This window comes from Musa acuminata, chromosome BXJ2-1 (assembly GCF_036884655.1).
Source record: "Musa acuminata AAA Group cultivar baxijiao chromosome BXJ2-1, Cavendish_Baxijiao_AAA, whole genome shotgun sequence".
In the NCBI taxonomy this organism is placed as follows: Eukaryota; Viridiplantae; Streptophyta; class Magnoliopsida; order Zingiberales; family Musaceae; genus Musa; species Musa acuminata.
Window position 1 is genome coordinate 5,882,212 of NC_088338.1, and position 20,221 is coordinate 5,902,432.

General features: G+C 41.3%; 2 protein-coding genes across 2 annotated transcripts; both read left to right on the plus strand.

Moving 5' to 3' along the window:
• The first annotated feature begins 803 nt into the window (after nucleotides 1–803).
• Nucleotides 804–3,896, plus strand: LOC103989069 (probable rhamnogalacturonate lyase B). The gene is made up of 14 exons (XM_065091562.1): nucleotides 804–937; nucleotides 1,017–1,070; nucleotides 1,146–1,265; nucleotides 1,346–1,465; nucleotides 1,572–1,713; nucleotides 1,807–1,977; nucleotides 2,105–2,260; nucleotides 2,418–2,524; nucleotides 2,616–2,706; nucleotides 2,784–2,925; nucleotides 3,005–3,161; nucleotides 3,257–3,373; nucleotides 3,457–3,583; nucleotides 3,660–3,896. The coding sequence occupies exons 1-14, from the start codon at nucleotides 804–806 to the stop codon at nucleotides 3,894–3,896; spliced, it is 1,875 nt and encodes a 624-aa protein (XP_064947634.1).
• A 3,065-nt stretch (nucleotides 3,897–6,961) lies between these two features.
• Nucleotides 6,962–9,517, plus strand: LOC135598040 (probable rhamnogalacturonate lyase B). Its single transcript, XM_065091563.1, has 11 exons — nucleotides 6,962–7,074; nucleotides 7,201–7,342; nucleotides 7,431–7,601; nucleotides 7,692–7,847; nucleotides 7,984–8,090; nucleotides 8,183–8,273; nucleotides 8,352–8,493; nucleotides 8,575–8,731; nucleotides 8,827–8,943; nucleotides 9,023–9,149; nucleotides 9,232–9,517. Exons 1-11 carry the CDS (start codon nucleotides 6,962–6,964, stop codon nucleotides 9,496–9,498), a joined length of 1,590 nt encoding a protein of 529 aa, XP_064947635.1. The 3' UTR covers nucleotides 9,499–9,517.
• The last annotated feature ends 10,704 nt before the right edge of the window (nucleotides 9,518–20,221 follow it).

Below are 20,221 nucleotides of genomic sequence, written 5' to 3' on the forward strand. Positions count from 1 at the left end.
TAATTGTTTATTTATTTAAGCAATAATTTTTGAATTTATGAAAGGGATATTACCCTCCGTTATAGAAAAATCCTTATTCCAAAATAATAATCGGGTTTAAATTTCTTTCTTAATGTCAAGTACGATAATATTAAAAAAAATAAATTAGGATATATTAACTATAGTTGATTATAAATTAGAATTAATTTAATAAAAAAATTTGATAAAATATTTGCAGCAGTTTAGTAAACAATGATAAAAATAACAAGAGAGGAAATTAAGAAAGAGAAAAAAATTGGGATGCTAATTGGTTCATTCCGCATCTCAAAAAATTGAGTGTAGCTGTTCATCGTTACAACATTGATCGCCCGTTCATCTCAAAAAATTGAGTGTTGCGGCATACCACTGCGTGCTTCATCACGCATCTCCTTCTTCATCTTTTCAAGCCGCCCATAATACTTCAACCAAAACCCAAACCAACGGTGCTGCTACCTATCCCAAGCTCGAGGGGGATCTTCACTCACATAGCAGCAACTCGTGGCCATCTAAGCTCCTAAATGGCTCTCGCTCGCACGGCCTTGCATAGCATCATCTTCGTGTAAGTAGAAGCTAGCAGAGATACACCACACTTGCATCAACTGTTTCTTATACCCTCTCTCTGAATCCGTCATCACTGCATGCAGTGCAATCCTTACCAGCTTCGCTAGCTCAGACGACCTGCGTCCGGCCGCCGGTGTGACGGTGCACGTCGAACTCGAATATGTAACCTATCCTTTTTGTTTGGTCAGTGGTTCGGAGTAGTTTGAGCGATGTGTCCGACAGAAATGGATTTGCAGGTTGTGTTGGACAATGGCATCGTCCAACTCACGTTGTCGAAGCCCGGTGGTTCCATTACGGGAGTCAAATACCATGGACTTGATAATGTAATGGAAGTTAAGAACTGGGAAGACGGTAGAGGGTATGCTAATATATAGCTGAAATTAATCTTTTTTTATCCCTCAAATGCATATCGATCTTATCATCCACTGGTGATGCAGGTATTGGGATCTTGTTTGGAATCCATCAGATCGAGATCCAGGCATATTTCAGATGTGAGTGTAGCTGCTCATCTCTCTCTTCCTCCCCTAACCTTTTAGCTTCTGCTTACCATTTCAATTGGGTTACAGAATACTCGGAACAGAATTTAACGTAGTGCAGCAAGATGCAAACCAGGTTGAGGTCTCTTTCAGAACACAATGGGATCCCTCCCACGGAGGCAAGCTTGTGCCTTTAAACATCGACAAAAGGTTGCACCGCAGATTCTGTGCTTGTCAAGAAGCAAACACTAGAAGGGTAGCTAATTGAGATTGAGCTTATAATTCTGTAGGTTTGTGATGTTGCGAGGCAGCTCAGGCTTCTACACCTACGCCATATATGAACACCTTCAAGGCTGGCCCGACTTCAATCTAGGAGAGACCAGGGTGGCTTTCAAGCTTAGGAAGGATATGTACATGATCCTCACCTTTCCTCGTGCAATTTTCTACTTTGACCATGTAATGTTCGCTATGTAGATCCTAAGCTTGTTCTTCATCAACACTTCTTCTGTGAAACAGGTTTCACTACATGGCCATTGCAGACAACAGACAGAGAATCATGCCCATGCCAGAAGATCGCGAGGCCGGAAGGTCACGGAGGTTGGGTTACGCAGAAGCAGTCAGACTCACTAACCCAATTAATGCAGACTTGAGAGGGGAGGTAAAAAAGGAGTCTCCTTTCGAATTATCTTATCATGCAGTTAATAGCAATGATCAAGCACGCAGCATCTGAATCTACCGAATGATTGCATAGGTGGATGATAAATACCAGTATTCCAGTGAGAACAAGGACAGTATGGTGCATGGATGGATTTCTTCTGATCCTTCCGTAGGGTTTTGGGTGATCACCCCAAGTAATGAGTTTAAGTCAGGAGGCCCTGTGAAGCAGGATCTGACATCTCATGCTGGTCCTACCTCCCTCGCTGTGAGTACCATGCTTGTGCCTCCGATATCTTTCACCTTGCAGACTTATTTGCATCAAAATGTTTGAGAAAAGATGCACTGATTTTGGTTCACTTGTTTGGTACAAATTCTTTGTCCCCAAATTTCAGATCTTTGTGAGTTCTCATTACACCGGGGACGACATTGTGCCTAGAGTCAGAAACGGAGAATACTGGAAGAAGGTGTTTGGCCCTGTGTTCATTTACCTTAATTCTGCATCGACGAAATCGGATCCGAAGCTTCTCTGGGAGGACGCCAAGAAGCAGGTAGGCCGTCTTGCTTCTTTTCCCATCGAAAACTATTATTACTGTATATGATAGTGATTTCCTTGGAGCATAAAGTGTTCTCTAACATTCTTCTCCCACTCAAAGACTGGATACGGAGCACAAGAATCTACACTGAGCTTTCTTGTTCTTGATTTAGGCGCGGGTTGAAGAGGGAAGCTGGCCGTACAAATTTCCTGCTTCAAAGGACTTCCAAAAGAGCGAGCAAAGAGGCTCTGTTTCCGGTAGACTACTCGTTGTAGACGAGTACGTAACACTTGTCTGATTTCTCAGTCATATTCTGTGTCTCATGATGTAGAACGATATCTGTTCTGATGAGGATACATTACTCTGTCAGGCCCGCCAATAACGATTCCGTAAATGGGAATGCTGCTTTTGTTGGTTTGGCTTCACCAGGAGAAGCAGGATCTTGGCAGAGAGATAGCAAGGTTCCTACCTATTGATCATGTTCAAGCAAGTTCTTGTCATAATTCGAGCTAAACATACTCACCATGATGTGTTGCAGGGATACCAATTCTGGGAAAGAGCAGACGTTGAAGGCAACTTCTACATCAAGAACGTCAGAACTGGAGTGTACAACCTTTATGCATGGGTTCCTGGTTTTATTGGGGACTACAAATCTAGTGTAAACATAACCGTAACCTCCGGTTAGTATGTGACGTGTTGTGCTATTCTTGTTCTTCTACACTCTCAATTTCTTGAATCTGATGATGCTAATCTGAGCAGGAAATCACATCGATCTGGGTAACCTTGTATATAGGCCACCAAGAGATGGGCCAACCTTGTGGGAGATCGGCATTCCCGATCGCTCCGCCGCGGAGTTCTTCGTCCCAGATCCTGATCCTAAATATATCAACAGACTCTATGTGAATCATCCTGATAGGTAGAACAGATCTAAGGGTTCTTGATTTCACTGCATTTGAGGTTGCAGCACTTCATTCACCTAAATCCCCTGGTTGTTGTTGTTCTTCATCACAGGTTTAGGCAGTACGGGTTGTGGGCGAGATACGCAGATCTGTATCCTGATCAAGATCTGATGTATACAGTTGGCGTCAGCGACTACAAGAAAGACTGGTTCTACGCACACGTTACCAGGTTCGTTTACTTCCTCTGATCTCTGTTCTCCGAAGACATGTTGACCTCACTTGCATGACTTCTTCTGCCGCCACCCTATCTAGGAAGCATGGGCAGGCTTCCTATCAGGCAACTACATGGCAGATAAAGTTTCCACTCAATAATGTACACCGGAATGGAACTTACAAGCTTCGACTGGCACTTGCATCTGCCGCATTATCTGAGATACAAGTATGTCTGAATCCTTGCTTCCTCCTCCTCTTCCTCCTCCTCGTTGTTGGTGATGACATTCATGTTGGATTTGAAGGTTCGATTCAACAACCCAATAGTGCAGCAGCCTGCTCACTTCACGACCGGGCTAATTGGGAGAGACAACTCGATCGCCCGACACGGAATCCATGGGTTGTACTGGTTGTTCAGCATCGATGTGGATAGCAGTTGGCTTCTTGAAGGTGACAACATCATCTTCTTAACCCAGACGCGGTCTGTAAGCCCTTTTCAAGGAGTCATGTACGACTACATCCGATTGGAAGCTCCCGCATGACACAGTCTCAAGCACAGTCCATGTTGCTGAATGAAGATTATGTCATGTTCATTCAGACATTATTTCTGTCAAACAAAATAATTGGATCGATATCATATTGAGTATCATGAATATTTCGTGACGTAAATTAAGAAAGATATGTTCTGATCTTTTTTTTTTGTCGTGTACGCATTTAATTCTGTATCGCAATTACTATTGGAAGATGTCCAAACTAAATATTATTGGAGGCGTCTCAAGTGATGTCTTAGCTATTTGACGGGATGTGCCGCCACATCGTCCACAATAATCTGTCATCTGACCAAAATCAGGCAGCGTAGTGGTTCTTCCCATATCATAAATTAAATGAAAATAATATTAATTTAAAATTAAAATAGTAATTCAAACGATGAACAAGTCTAATCACATAAATAGGGCTAAAATTCTTTTATGATCTAAGTTATTTTGATTTTTGATACCAATCATAAGAAAAAAAAAACTATGATAATACTATTATGCGGAATAAGTTTAATCAAATAATTATAGATCGAAGATTATTAGATGTGCATACCTTTTAATATGATTCTGAATAACTTTATCTAATCCAATAATACACTCCGTAGTTTGATCTAAGAGATGAATTAGACTATCCTTCTTCTCTCTTATTATCTTTTATAGACCATTATCAGTAATAAAATAATGACTAAAGAGAAATAGAATAGATCGATAATCTAAAATGTTATATCTAGATAAATAAATAAGAGTAAAAGATCTATGATAAATGATTAGAAGAGTTTATAAATTAAGTTATCTTCTAAAAAATTTTCTCATAGACTAATTATATTTAGAATCCAATCAGATCTATAATATAATTTATCCAATTAAATAAGATTATATAATCTTTTTTTTTAGTACGACAATAGTGTTGTGACGAATAATGACATCATCCAACTCATGTTGTCGAAGCCTAGAGGTTTCATTAGGGGAGTCAGATACAATGGAGTTGATGATTTACATGAAGTTACATAGATGACGATAGGTGTCGGTAATGGAACTCCTATTTTCCTCCGTATCATCCTTTGTGACAGGTAGCAAAAAAAAAAAAAGGTTTGAACTTTAGTTCATCAAAAGTCATAAACGAGCCATTAGTTATGGCTGCATGAAAATGTTCAACATGAAGTATACTTAATTCATACCTTCATCAATGACATAAAGTCATCTCCATTTCTCTTGTTAGAATGCCAAAAGACCACCAAGAACATCTTTAACCTATTCCATTGGGTGTATGACTCATTTTTGTTGGATAAAATAAAAAAAAAAGCTCAATCCAACCTTATATGATAAAAAATAGAAGACTATTCGCCTTAGACAAGGCGACAATGAATCTTTGACCCACTCTCTTTGGAAAGAAAAATATCGACCCATACATAATGTGTTCATCAGGACATAAATATCAAAACATCTAATGAGCAAATCATCCCCTTTCATGCAGTGTGATTGTCTATAACATAAATATCAAGGTGTTTGATGCATTCTGATGAAGCAAAGCATCTCACTATAACACATCCCTCGACACAAAAGCATCAAAATGCTCGATGCATCCTCGTTAGACAAATCATCACCCTACACATGGCATGCGTACCTAGGAAATAAGAAATAAAAATATTTGATGTGCTATAATAAAATAAAACATCTTCATTATGCAAGATATCTCTAATTAGAATGAAAGAATTAAAGCATTCGATTTAATTTACTCAATCAAAGAATTTACTCATATATGATGATATATCTATCTAAGCCATAAATATCATAACCTAATATATCCTAATCAAATAAAACATCTTCGATGCATCCACCCAGAACATAAGAATCGAGATACTTGATTCATTCTAATCCTCCTTCCTTCGGTTGCATTCATCTTAGATAGAGTCATCCAGAGCATCCTATCCATTTTTTAGCAGTCAATAGATGTCGTGTTTTTGAGACTGGCATTTTACTTTGAAATGGATAAATTTGTTTCTCCAAGCACTATGTAAGGCAATTGATATATATACAATAATTATTTGCAACCAATCGGATTCTGACTCCTTCCTGAAGTTTTCAAATTGGGATGCCATATCATACACCCAATTGTCGCATGAAAGCTACGTGATTCATATAGCACCCACCGCCGTCTTCATCTTTGCAGGGACGCCCATAATACTTTGACCGCGAGCCAAAGGAAACCCAGCCAACTCGTGGCATACAGAATACAGATAGCAGCAGCCCGTGGCAATATTGCTAACCTCACAAACGCCTCTCGCTCGCACGGCCTTGCATGGCATCATCTTCATGTGAGTAGAAGCTAACAGAGATACACCATACTTGCATCAGCTGTTTCCTTATACCCTCTCTTAATCCGTCACCACTGCATGCAGTGCAATCCTTACCAACTTCATTTGCCGCCGATGTGACGGCGCACGTGGAACGCCAACATGTAAGCTATCCATTTTGTATCGTCAATGGTTCGGAGTAGTTTGAGCGATGTGTCTGACAGAAGTGGAATTGGAGGTTTTATTGGACAATGGCATCGTCCAACTCACGTTGTCGAAGCCCGGTGGTTCCATTACGGGAGTCAGATACCATGGACTTGATAATGTAAACGAAGTTAAGGAAAAAGAAGACGGAAGAGGGTATGCTAATATATAGCTGAAATTAATCTTTTTTGATCCCTCAAATTCATATCGATCTTATCATCCACTGGTGATGCGCAGGTATTGGGATCTTGTTTGGAATCCATCAGATCGAGATTCTGGCATATTTCAGAAGTGAGTGTAGCTGCTCATCTCTCTCTTCCTCCCCTAACCTTTTAGCTTTTGCTTACCATTTCAATTGGGTTACAGAATACTCGGAACAGAGTTTGACGTAGTGCAGAAAGATGCAAACCATGTTGAGGTCTCTTTCAGAACAAAATGGGATCCGTCCCACCGAGGCAAGTTCGTGCCTTTAAACATCGACAAAAGGTTGCAACGCAAATTCTGCGCTTGTCAAGAAGCAAATACTTGTCGGCTAAATAATTGAGATTGTGCTTATAATTCTGTAGGTTTGTAATGTTGCGAGGCAGCTCAGGCTTCTACACCTACGCCATATATGAACACCTTCAAGGCTGGCCCGACTTCAATCTAGGAGAGACCAGGGTGGTTTTCAAACTTAGAAAGGACAAGTACATGATCTCCACCTTTCTTCATGCAATTTTCTTCTTGACCATTTAATGTTCATGATGTAGATCGTAAGCTTGTTCTTTTCTTGTGTTACTAGCTTCCTCAGAAACACTTATTCTCCGAAACAGGTTTCACTACATGGCCATTGCAGACAACAGGCAAAGAATCATGCCAATGCCTGATGATCGCGGGGAAGGAAGGTCAGAAAAGTTAGGATACCCTGAAGCAGTCCGACTCACTGATCCAATCAATGCAACCTTGAGAGGGGAGGTAAACAGAGGTCTACATTTGAATGCTTCCATTTACGCAGTTCATAGAGTGATCATGCAGCATCTGAATCTGCCAAATAATTGCATAGGTGGATGACAAATACCAGTATTCCAGTGAGAACAAGGACAGTTTGGTGCATGGATGGATTTCTTCTGATCCTTCCGTAGGGTTTTGGGTGATCACCCCAAGCAATGAGTTTAAGTCAGGAGGACCTGTGAGGCAGGATCTGACATCTCATGTTGGTCCTACCGCCCTTTCTGTAAGTGCCTCAATCACCTGCAAGATCTTCCATCTTCCTCCCAAGCCAGATTCAATTGTTTGATACGAATCCTTTCTTCACAAATTTTAGATGTTCGTGAGCTCTCATTACTCCGGGGTGGACACTGTGCCTAAATTCAGGAACGGAGAATACTGGAAGAAGGTGTTTGGCCCTGTGTTCATATATCTTAATTCTGCTCCGGACAAATCGGATCCAAAGCTTCTTTGGGAAGACGCCCAGAAGCAGGTAGGCCATCTTGCTTCTTTTCCCATCGAAAACTATATCCTATGTGGTAGTCATTCCGTACTTGAATTCCTTCTACTTGTCAGCCCTGAGACACATGCACGAGACTCTACACTGAGCTTTCTTGTTCTTGATTCAGATGCAGGTTGAAGTGGAGAAGTGGCCGTACGAGTTTCCTGCTTCAGAGGACTTCCACAAGAGCGAGCAGAGAGGTTCTGTTTCTGGTAGACTACTTGTTCTAGACAAGTATGTAGCACTTTCCTGTTTCCTCGAGCATTTTACTGTGCCTCATAATGTGGAGTGATCTCTGTTCCGATGAGGATATATTATTGTGTCAGGCACATCAGTAAGGAATACATAAATGGGAATGCTGCTTTTGTTGGTTTGGCTTCACCAGGAGAAGCCGGATCTTGGCAGAGAGAAAGCAAGGTTCCGGACCTATTGATCATGCTCAAGCAAGTTCCTGTCATGATCCGAGCTAAAAATGATCACCATCATGTGTTGCAGGGATACCAGTTCTGGGTGAAAGCAGACGTTAACGGCAACTTCTTCATCAAGAACGTCAGAACTGGAGTGTACAACCTTTATGCATGGGTTCCTGGTTTTATTGGGGACTACAAATCTAGTCTAAACATAACCGTAACGTCAGGTTAGTATGATATGTTTGTTGTGCTATTCTTGTTCTTCTGCTCTGTCAATTTCATGAATCTGATGATATTAATCTGAGCAGGAAACCACATCAATCTGGGTAGCCTTGTGTATAATCCACCAAGAGATGGGCCAACCTTGTGGGAGATCGGCATTCCCGATCGCTCCGCTGCGGAGTTCTTCGTCCCAGATCCTGACCCTAAACATACCAACAGACTCTATGTGGATCATTCTGATAGGTTGCACAAATCTGAGGGTTCTTTGATTTCACTGCATTTGAGGTTGCAGCACTTCATTCACCAAAATTCCTTGGTGTTCTTCTTCTTCATCTCAGGTTCAGGCAGTATGGGTTGTGGGAGAGATACGCAGATCTGTATCCTGATGGAGATCTGATCTATACAATTGGTGTCAGTGACTACAGGAAAGACTGGTTCTACGCACAAGTTACCAGGTTCGTTTACTTCCTCTGATCTCTCATCTGTGAAGATACGTTGAATTCATTTTTTTGAGCTCTTCTACGTTTCTTGCAGGAAGGATGGGCAGGGTTCCCATCAGGCCACTACATGGCAGATAAGGTTTCGACTCGATAGTGTGCATCCGAATGGACCTTACAAGCTTCGAGTGGCGCTTGCAGCTGCCCACCTATCCGAGCTACAAGTATGTCTGAATCCTCTCTTCCTCCTCCTCCTCCTCCTCCTTCTTGTTGGTGATGACATGAGTGTTCTTGTTGGATTTGAAGGTTCGATTCAACAACCCAAGAGTGCAGCCTGCACACTTCACGACAAGGCTAATTGGGAGAGACAACTCGATCGCCAGACAAGGAATCCATGGGTTGTACTGGTTGTTCAGCATCGATGTGGAGAGCAGTTGGCTTCTTGAAGGCGACAACATCATCTTCTTAACCCAGACGCGGTGCCAAAGCCCTTTTCAAGGAGTCATGTACGACTACATCCGAATGGAAGCTCCCGCAGACAGTGTTGCAAGCACAGATGATGTTGTTGAATGAAGATTGTGTTTTGTTCATTGAAATATTGATTCTATCAAACCATATACTTAGATCGATATCACCGACTAGAATGAATATTTGGAGAAATTGGAGATGTAAATGAAGAATTATGTTCTTCTCAGACATGGAAACGTAGGGAAGAGGCTATGCAACTGAATACCACGTGTTCAATTATGATTGCTTGTCAATTAAGTCGTATCACTTTTATATTAATATATTAATAACATAAATACTTTTATGTTATCACCATTCCAGGCATCTTTCCCTCCCTTAATTGGTTGGTATCCTTTTCGATTGATGATCCAAACCCACTCGACTAGCTGTGATCAGGTTAATAGCAAGCCCAACTAGCTCAAGGATCGTTTCGCCCGATCCGTACCTTGTTAGTTAGCGTTGACCTTAATCTTAATTTTGAAATGGACGATCTTGATTCCGAAATCAATAATTTTATTTTTTGATATTTCAAAATCAGAAACTGAAACCCAACTACCCAGGACCTGTTGCATCTCGTCTCTTGATGATAAAACCAATTGATAAGTGTTTATTGCAAACTGAATTTCTCATTCACTACGTTTCCGAACAATTTCAAGTTAATATCTTTACGAAACCAGTTTTATCAAAATAAAACGTTTTTGAAGACGTGATTTTACCGCTGTACTAATTCACCCCCTTTTAGTGTCGACCCCGTTCCTAACAGGACCAATCTTGGAACTAGAACCATTGGTTCTAGTTCTAGTTCTAGTTCGAATCGTTAATTTTTTATTTTTATTAAAAAATTAAAATATAAAAAATTTCATAATTTTATTTATAAAATTATGAAGAATAGATGTATAACTATAATAAGTATAATGACATTAAAAAAATATTGATATAAAAAAGAGTAAAATTATAAAATTTTTAATCGCTTCGTGTTGGATGTTCTCATCATCCCTTCGGTTGATATGTTGAATAGGTAATTGTTTTAATTAGTTTTTTCATAGATGATATCTTGGTTTCGTTTCATAGCTTTGGTCATGCTATCATTGACGTCGAACTTAGTAATATTTACCTTACAATCATTGCTAACATTAGAAAGGTTATTGTATTTCATGCTTACCATTCAAAAATGAGAAATTCTATAACTGTAGTGTTTTCATAAAACTCAAAATAAGTTGTTAGATAAATATTAAGTTCGGAGTGATAATCTCCTTAATAGTAATTTCTCTCTCATACATATTTTATTACTCTTGCTAATTTAATCCGTATATGTAGAGTTTTGGAGATAATTTATTGTCTATTGTAATAGCCTATATAATTTAATGATCAGTTTTTTATTTCTCTCATTTTATCACCAATATCAACTACATTATTAAACTTTCATAATAAATACTAAAATGATCACTTAAACCATCTATTTAGTATGAGGATTAAAAACACAAACTTTTAGATAAATTGATGAAATTTCAAGAAAATAATTTGTCTATCCTGATTTCATTCTCATGATAGTCATATTTAAATCATATTTATGTTGATATTATTCTAAATTACTACCAATATTAATAAAAATAATTACAAATATATGAGAAGTAGGATATAAGTACCAGATAAAGTATTTGTAGCATTATTAAAAAAATTAAAATTTTTAAAATTCTTTCATAAGCATTTTAATGTTGTGGATATAAACTAGCTTATCTACATTATTTGCAATAAAAGTATATTATAATTCTTTATACTCAAAAGATATTTTGAAGTAACTAATAGATAGAATTCAACATCCTTAGGAAATCTTTTGGTATTTTCTCATTTAATTTATAAAATTTAACCCACTCTTTCCTTATGGACGATCCCATACAAATTGATATAACACATTTTGGTATCGTCCACGTGGACTCGGGCAAGCAGACACGACGATGCAGACGTCGAACTTCAAGTCCGATGTGGCGTGTAGCACACACATGGCGGGTAACTACTCGTCGCCCCCTCCGTACGAACGACATCATCATGGTATAGTCATCCCGGAAAGGTCGGGGCGGCACCGCATGGTGTCAATTCGTGCAAGTTGATCAACGCTTGTACAAAAGCTTAAGTCGGTCACCCAAGAAGTCGATCGTAGTTAATTGACCCTATACGGCCAACTCATCCTCGCAGGTATAAAAGTTAACCCTCCTTGATCAGAAGGGAAGGACACTCAACTCCCCTTAACTCTGTAACACTGACTTGAATTTCGAAGGGGTCAAGTTAGAAAATTCCCCTCTCGACCTCGACCTTTATATAGGAACCGGCAATGAAGTAGCAGCAACCCGCCGAGGGAGAACCACGCTCGAGAGATGATGCTTGGACCTAACCCAACTCGATGTCGACGTGACCTGAGCATCCGCATTGGCAACCTTGTGCAACTGGGACTAGACCGAGCCGTGCTAACACCTCGGCCACGGCGTAAAGGTTCACCAACATTTTGGCACTAGAAGGAGGGTCCTAATATCATATGATCATCCCCAGCCAAGCAATCTAGGCGAACGCCTTGGAGAGGAGCCACTCCTAACGCGCTTAACCTTCGGATTCAGAGGACAACTCCCAGCTCCTCCGAGCCTAGAAGAAAATGCCCCCATTGCAACCCCGAGCCGCTATTGGTGGCTGTTCATTGACCCTAGGTTGTCACCCCATGGGGCCACCATGGGACAACTTCCTGTCTCTGTCGAGGAGTTCCTTAGCCTCATGCATCAAGTTCAAGCCCAGGCAAGAATGATGCAGACCATCATCTCCCTTGTTCCTCAACTTGCCTAACAGTCAATGTTACCTCAATAGTCGCAACGAGATCTATCGGCTCCTATCCTCGCGCCACCGACGACCCCTTAGTAGCTCGTCACAGCGGATGTTACCCCATCACCCGAAGAGCTATCAAGGAATCCAAGGCCGCCACCCGAGGACAATGCTCCAAACCTTCGACGATCCTACTCGAGCACCCCTGAGCCCGACACGCTATCATCCAATTCGACGAACACTTTCCGGGCTTAGCTACGCTCGGTCAATCGACATCTTGATAGGGTTGAATAGGAGTTTAACAAATCCAAGGAAGAGCACAGCGATGCTCCCCTAGTAGGATCCCCATTTGTGGCGGAGATTCAGGACAAGCTGACCTCGCAAAACTTCTGCCTCCCTGTACTCGAGCCTTATGACGGTAGCTTCAACCCAGCGAAGCATGTCACTGCATTTCGGGCCCAGATGGCCATATACGACACTTCGGATGCCTTGATGTGCCCGAGTTGTGCACCTCGGCCAAACAATGCTTGGGTTGTGCACCTCAGCCAAACAATGCCTCATTGATGCACCTCGGTCAAACAGTGCCCAAGTTGTGCACCTCAGCCAAATAGTGCCTCATTGGTACACCTCGATCAAACAGTGCCCGAGTTGTGCACCTCAGCCAAACAATGCCTCATTGATGCACCTCGGTCAAATGGTTCCCGAGTTGGACACCTCAACCAAATAGTGCCCAAGTTGGGCACTTTGGCCAAACAGTGCCCGAGTTGTGCACCTCGGCCAAACAGTGCTTCAATGGTGGACCTCGGTTAAACAGTGCCCGAGTTGTGAACCTCGACCAAATAGTGCCCGAGTGATGCATCTCAGCCAGACAGTGTCTCAATGGTGCACCTCGTTTAAACAGTGCCTGAGTTGTGCACCTCGGCCAAACAGTGCCTCATTGGTGCACCTCAGTCAAACAATCCCGAATTGTGCACCTCGGCCAAATAGTGTCTCATTGGTGCACCTCAGTCAAACAGTGTCCGAGTTGGGCACCTCAACCAAATAGTGCCCGAGTTGTGCATCTCGCCCAAACAGTGCCCGAGTTGTGCACCTCGCCTAAATAGTGCCCAAGTTATGCACCTCGGCCAAATAGTGCCTCATTGGTGCCCCTCAGTCAAATAGTGCCCGAGTTGTGCACCTCGGCCAAACAGTGCCTCAATGGTATACCTCGATCAAATAGTGCTCGAGTTGTACACCTCGGCCAAACAGTGCCTCATTGGTGTACCTCAGTCAAACAGTGCCCGAGTTGTGCACATCGGCCAAATAGTGCCTTAATGATGCACCGCGGTCAAGCAGTGCTTGAGTTGTGCATCTCAGCCAAACAGTGTCTCATTGGTGCACCTTGGTCAAGAGTTCCCGAGTTGTGCACGTCGGCCAAACAGTGCCTCAATGGTGCACCTCGGTCAAATAGTTCTCGAGTTGTGCACCTCGACCAAACAGTGCCCGAGTTGTGCACCTCAGCCAAATAGTGCCTCATTGGTGCATCTCGCTCAAATAGTTCTCAAGTTATGCACCTCAGCCAAATAGTGCCCTACTTGTGCACCTCGTCTAAACAGTGCCTCAATGGTGCACCTTAGTCAAACAGTGCTCGAGTTGTGTACCTCGGCCAAACAATGCCTCATTGGTGCACCTTGGCCAAATAGTGCCCGAGTTGTGCACCTCGGCCAAATAGTGCCCGAGTGGTGCACCTCGGTCAAACAATGGCCGAGTTGGGCACCACGACCAAATAGTGCTCGAGTTGTGCCCCTTGGCCAAATAGTGCCTGAGTCGTGCACCTCAACCAAATAATGTCCAAGTCACATCTCGGCCAGTCCAACGCTCAAGACACGCCTCACGGCCAATCCAACGTCTGAGTCGCATCTCGACCATTTCGATGCCCGAGCCACGCCTCACGACCAATCCAATGTTCGAGTCATATCTCGACCAGTCCAATACCCGAGCCATGCCTCACGGCCAATCCAATGTCTGAGTCACATCTCGGCCAATCCAATGCCCAAGCCATGCCTTGCGACTAATCCAACGTCCGAGTTATATCTCAGCCATTCTGATGCTTGAGCCACGCCTCGCAGCCAATCCAATGTTCGAGTCACATCTCGGCCAGTCCAATACCCGAGCCACGCCTCATGGCCAATCCAACGTCCGAGTCGCATCTCGACCAGTCCAATGTCCGAGTCAAATCCTGGCCAATGCAATGCCCGAGCCACACCTCGCGGCCAGTCTAACGTCCGAGTCGCATCTCGGCCAATCCAATATCCGAGTCACATCTTAGCCAATGCAATACCCGAGCCACGCCTCGCGGACAGTCTAACGTCCGATTCGCATCTCAACCAGTCCAATGTCCGAGTCACATCTCGACCACTCCAATGCTCAAGACATGCCTCATGACCAATCCAACGTCTAAGTCGCATCTCGGCCATTCCGATGTCCGAGCCATGCCTCATTGCCAATCCAATGTCTGAGTCACATCTCGGCCCTCGCGGCCAATCCAATGATCGAGTCGCATCTTGGCCAGTCCAATGCCCAAGCCACGCCTTGTGGCCAATCCAACGTTCGAGTCACATATCGGCCGCGCCTCGTTGCTAGTCCATTGTCCAAGTTGCATCTCAACCGGTCTAATGCCCGAGCCATGCCTTGCGGCCAATCTAATGTCCGAGTTGCATCTCGGCCATTTTGATGCCCGAGCCACGCCTCGGGGCCAGTCCAATGTCCTAGTCACATCTCGCCTAGTCCTATGCTCAAGTAGTGTTGCTCGGCTAACCAAGTCCTCGAGTTATGCTGCTCGACTAGTCTAGCTCCCGAATCGAAGCTCATGATCAATCAACATCTGAACCAACAATCCCAACATGACAGCCAACCCAGCCAGCGAAAGGCACCAAACCATGCCCCAAGCCCCTCCACAAGGAACCCGGGGCACGCTTCTTTGGGGGGGGGAGGGGGGGGGGGAGAGAATGATACGACACATTTTGGTATCACCTATGTGGACCCAGGCAAGCAGACACAACAATGTAGACGTGGAACTTCAAGTCTAATATGGCGCGTAGCACACACGTGGCGGGCAACCGCTCGTCGCCCCTTTCGTACAAACGACATCATCACAGTATAGTCATCCTGGAAAGCTCGGGGCGACGTCGTGCAGCGCCGATCCGTGCAAGTCGGTCATCGCTCGCACAAAAGCTTAAGTCGACCGCCCGAGAAGTCAGTCGCAGTTAATTGACTCTATACGACCAACTCATCCTTGCAAGTATAAAAGTGAACCCTCCTTGATCAGGAGAGAAGGACACTCAACTCCCCTTAACTCCGCAACAATGACTTGAACTTCGGAGGGATCAAGTCGGGAAATCCCTCTCCTGACCTCGACCTTTGTGCAGGAACCGGAAACGAAGCAACAGCAACCCACCGAGGGAGAACTGCGCTTGGGAGACGACGCTTGGACCTAACCCGACCCGACCTCGACGTGACCCGAGCATCCGCGTGGGCAACCTTATGCAATTGGGATTGGACCGAGTTATGCTGACACCTCGGCCATGGCGTAAAGGTTCACCAACAAGAATGAAATTACTTCTTTAATTGGAAAAAAAAAGTTTTAAGAGATCATACACATTCTTGTACACATAAATAAAAAAATATCATCAAAAGTCGATTGACACACTTTTTTAGTAATTTAGGAATAGATGCGGTATTTGTGGCTGCATAGTCTAAACCAATTAAAAAATGTAAAACTAAATAATACTCTTCTAAAATAGTTTTTGTTATTCTATAAATATTAATATATCATTCATCAAAAACTCTAAAGATAATAACTTATTTTTGCATGGTAATGACATGTGATATCAATATAGGACTGCATTTATTGGTGATCGCTCTAAATATCAAGACAAATAAAAATATAATCATCAAAAGCTAAAAAAAAATTCTATAAATCTTTTTTTAAGATTATGTAAAGTGCGGTTAGGTGTACATGTTGGATAATGGGATTCAAATCTCTTAACAACAATCAATAAAACAGACCTGTTTTTACCAAAATTAAAATAAATATTCGATAAAAAAATAATCTATCTAATGTGTCATGAGTTTTTACAACAAATTAATGAAAAATGATATTAGTGGGGTATTTAAAAATTTGTGCTTGGCTTTTTTTCATACTAGTTTATGTTGGGTGTTTTTTCTTTGTGAAAAGTTACATATCATTCTCTTTACATATGACATAGGAGTCATTGGTATTTCAAGCCTTGTTGAAATGCAACTTAAAGATGTTTGAATTTACTTTGGCTACCGTATCGAATTCTTCTAGCTCCGGCTCAACGTTAATAAGTTGGCTTTCTTGAGGTGCCACGATCGAGCTTTTGAAAGGCTCCTCGGTGAAGTAGTGGCTTTAGGGAGAGAGCTTAAAAAAGTGATTAGAGAGCGTATGAGAGCCTAACAGCATATTATGAATGCTTAGTCAAATGTGCCATGAGAGGTTTGAAGGGGTATTTCTAGGATTATGTGATTTTTCATTTCTAAAATTCCCCTAAACCTAGATGTTATTAAGCTATTGGAAGGGATAAATTTATCTTTTTATATTTTTGATTATGAAATAATCAAAATACCCTTAAAAGTATTTGTTATATGATTATTGGGAGGAATAAATTGGTCATTTGCCCCTTAGTTGTCGGGTCAACTATTTTACTGTTTGGCCAACCATTTGAACCTCAACGGTCGATCAAGCCTTTTTTTAATATTTTTAAATCATAAAACTGAAGGTTCTAATTGGAATCATCGATTTCGATTTCCCAAACCCACGAACTGGAATTGACTCATTAGAGATAATTCTAATTCGGTTTAGAACCAACAAATCGTTGAGCCAATTCGGTTCTAATTTGAACCAAGCTATGGTCAAACTATCACCAACAATTCTCTCGAGTAGCTCAAAACTAGGGTAGGGTGCTTTTGACACTTACGATTTTAAAAATGTGCCTTTTTGCACTCATAAGGCTTAAAATATGATATGTGAACAAATGTATTGTGGCTAGTGAGTCAGTACGGTCTGATCCATGGGTCAATGTTGGAAGTTCTTTGTCGGCTGAGCTGGACGTCGAGGTAGGTCGGGCCCTTGCGACGGGATGTTGATAAGCATTTCTTGGTCCGAGCGTGGTGGTACGCGGGTCGAACAACGTCTTGGTACGAATTCTGATCTGAGGTGTGACATCAACTATGACGTATCTTGAGCCTAAAATATGCTTTATCATCCTCTAGTTGCTTTTTACCACTAGAATACCTCTTACTTTTACATATTAATAATATGAATATATAAAAGGCTTCCTTGTTGGGCCAAAAACATCTTACTATTCTTGTCAGGCCAAAATTATTTTCATTCTTATCAGAAAAATAAAAGTCTAAACCACCAACATCAGCTTAATAATTCATAGCCTGCTCTCATCAAACCAAAAATGTTCTACCCATTTTCGTTGGGTCAAAAATACCCAACACACTTGTAACACCAAAAAATGGTCAACCACTCTTCATCTGACAAAAAATTTGCTAACCCACTCTTATCTTAAGAAAATACATAACAGATTTAGTCAAATCAATCAAACCACTAATGGGACCAATGTGTCTAATGTTTCCTAATCGGGTAAAGTATTTTACATATGTTTCAATGGTATAAATATTAAACCATCTAATACATCATAATCAGACAAAGCATCTCACTGTATGTATATGATGTATTCTCCATTACATAAATACCAAAGCACCTAATGTGTTCTAATTCATTAAGGAAGCATCTCACTTCACATACTATATCTGTTTAGGATATAATCATCAAAGCACTTGATACACTCTAACTAAGCAAAGCATCTTCTATGTATCTCATAAAACTTGAAGTATCAAAAGATTTGATACACTATAATCGAACAAAACATCTTATATGTGATGCATCCTCCTCCTCCTAGGACATAAGTATCAAGACGACAGCTATAGTTATGCAAAACATCTCTCTCATGCATAACATATCTACATAGGATATAAGCATCAATGCTCTCCAACTAAGTAAATATCTTCTTACACAAGATACATCCATCCAAGACAAAAGTATCAGGGCATGCAATGCACCTTAACTTAGCAAAACATCCCCTGTGTCTCATGCATTCATCTTGGACGAAGGCATCGAGAGATAGCACACTATACTCATTTTTAATATAGATAACAACTATTGAGTTTCTAGCAAATACCTTATCCTTCAGTAGAGACAAACCTCTACCCCAAATTGCAATAGATAGAAAATAATATTCAATTATCTATAACTAACTTAAACTCAACACATATGATTGCTAAATCAGCATGATATTTAAATAGAATATTCAGCATGATATTTTAATCTTTCATGATTGATGATGAATGTAGAATAAATGCTATAAACCATGCTTTCTTTAATTACTTTCTTATCACAAATACTCAAAACTCACCCTTTTGTTTTTTGTTAGAATTAAACTTATTAAGGCACCATCTTGCCTGTAATCAAATTATCTCACAAGTTAGCTCTCTGTTTGAAAGTAGGTCAGACCAACTTCTTGAGACCCTCCTTGGACTTACCAAGTGCAAGCTCTATTTGAGATTATGCAAACAATCATCCACCGTCTCCTATAATTAACTAGTAGCAACATAAAACCTAATGACTCATCAATCATGATATAAAGTTCTAGCTGCACCATATCGGAACTATTGTTGAACACTATGGAGAGCCCTAGGTCAGCAATGCCAATGACAATCGAGAGAGTTGCAAGGACAATGATCTAGTTTGGTATCAACATGAACTTGAGGCACACTCAACCCATGAGATGAATTCTTACATAAACTTCTACCAAAGATAAGTATCTTGATGATATGAGAAACAAGATATGACTCGAGAAAGAACTCAACAAAATTGATCTCCGGAACTAGTAATCTTTCACCCAACTGATACAAAAGAAATATATTTCTCCCAACTCTCATCTTCACATTCTAAAAACTTTTGACGGAAGCACCTATCACATACAGCATGTGATATTTAGGACTTAAATGACTTTATACACTACTTATGATGCCCACATATGTTTGGCTTTTCCCACCACCTTATAAAAAATGATAGGGAGTGATACACCCATATTCCTCGTGCTTCCATGTATTGCAAAGTGGCCGACCCTCATCCTTCCATACGCTTTCATGCCTTCATCAATGACAACCTAAAATGTTTCACCCATTCTCATTTGGCAAAAAATGTTTAATCCATTCTCGCAAGCAAAAAATCTCTTATCTCGTTGGCCTAAAAATGCTTGGCCTACTTGTCGGATCAAAGATTTCTAACCCACCCTTATATGATGAAAAATATTAGACCACCATTGTCGAACAAAATATGCTTAACTCACATTATTAGAGGAAAGAAAGAAAGAATGTTTGACCTCCTCGATCAAATCAATCAAACAACCTAGATGTGTGAACAAATTAGCGCACCCTAACTAAGCATAGAATTTCCCTATTCATGATACATTCCCTATAACATAAATATCAAAGCACTTAATGCATCATAATCGAGCAAAATATCTCTTCGTGCATAACATGGTATTTTGATGCCTATGTGCATCTCCTAGCACATAGGCATCAAAATACCAAATGTCCTAACCATACAAATCATCATAAGCATCGAAATGCCGCATGTGTTCTAATCATACAAATCATCATCTCATACACGTACACGATGCATCTACTTAAAAAATAAGCACCAAACTTCAAATGTATAATAATCAAACAAAATATCTCTCTCTCACGCACCACCATATATCTAACCTTGAGATAAGCATGAAGGTATTCAATGCATCTAAATAAGAAAATAATCTCCTCATACACGATGCATTCACCTAAGCGATAAGTATAGAGTGCCTGAAATGTCTTAATTAGGCAAACATCTGTTGGCGTATGATGTGTCCAC

Excerpts from the sequence above, each read along its gene's own strand:
- LOC135598040 (XM_065091563.1), top strand. The coding sequence starts at position 6,962 with ATGTTGCGAGGCAGCTCAGGCTTCTACACCTACGCCATATATGAACAC. Across the intron at positions 8,091-8,182 it reads AGACTACTTGTTCTAGACAA|GCACATCAGTAAGGAATACA; the intron begins GTATGTAGCACT and ends TTATTGTGTCAG. Across the intron at positions 8,944-9,022 it reads TTCTACGCACAAGTTACCAG|GAAGGATGGGCAGGGTTCCC; the intron begins GTTCGTTTACTT and ends CGTTTCTTGCAG.
- LOC103989069 (XM_065091562.1), top strand. The coding sequence starts at position 804 with ATGGATTTGCAGGTTGTGTTGGACAATGGCATCGTCCAACTCACGTTG. Across the intron at positions 1,978-2,104 it reads CTGGTCCTACCTCCCTCGCT|ATCTTTGTGAGTTCTCATTA; the intron begins GTGAGTACCATG and ends CCCAAATTTCAG. Across the intron at positions 2,525-2,615 it reads AGACTACTCGTTGTAGACGA|GCCCGCCAATAACGATTCCG; the intron begins GTACGTAACACT and ends TTACTCTGTCAG.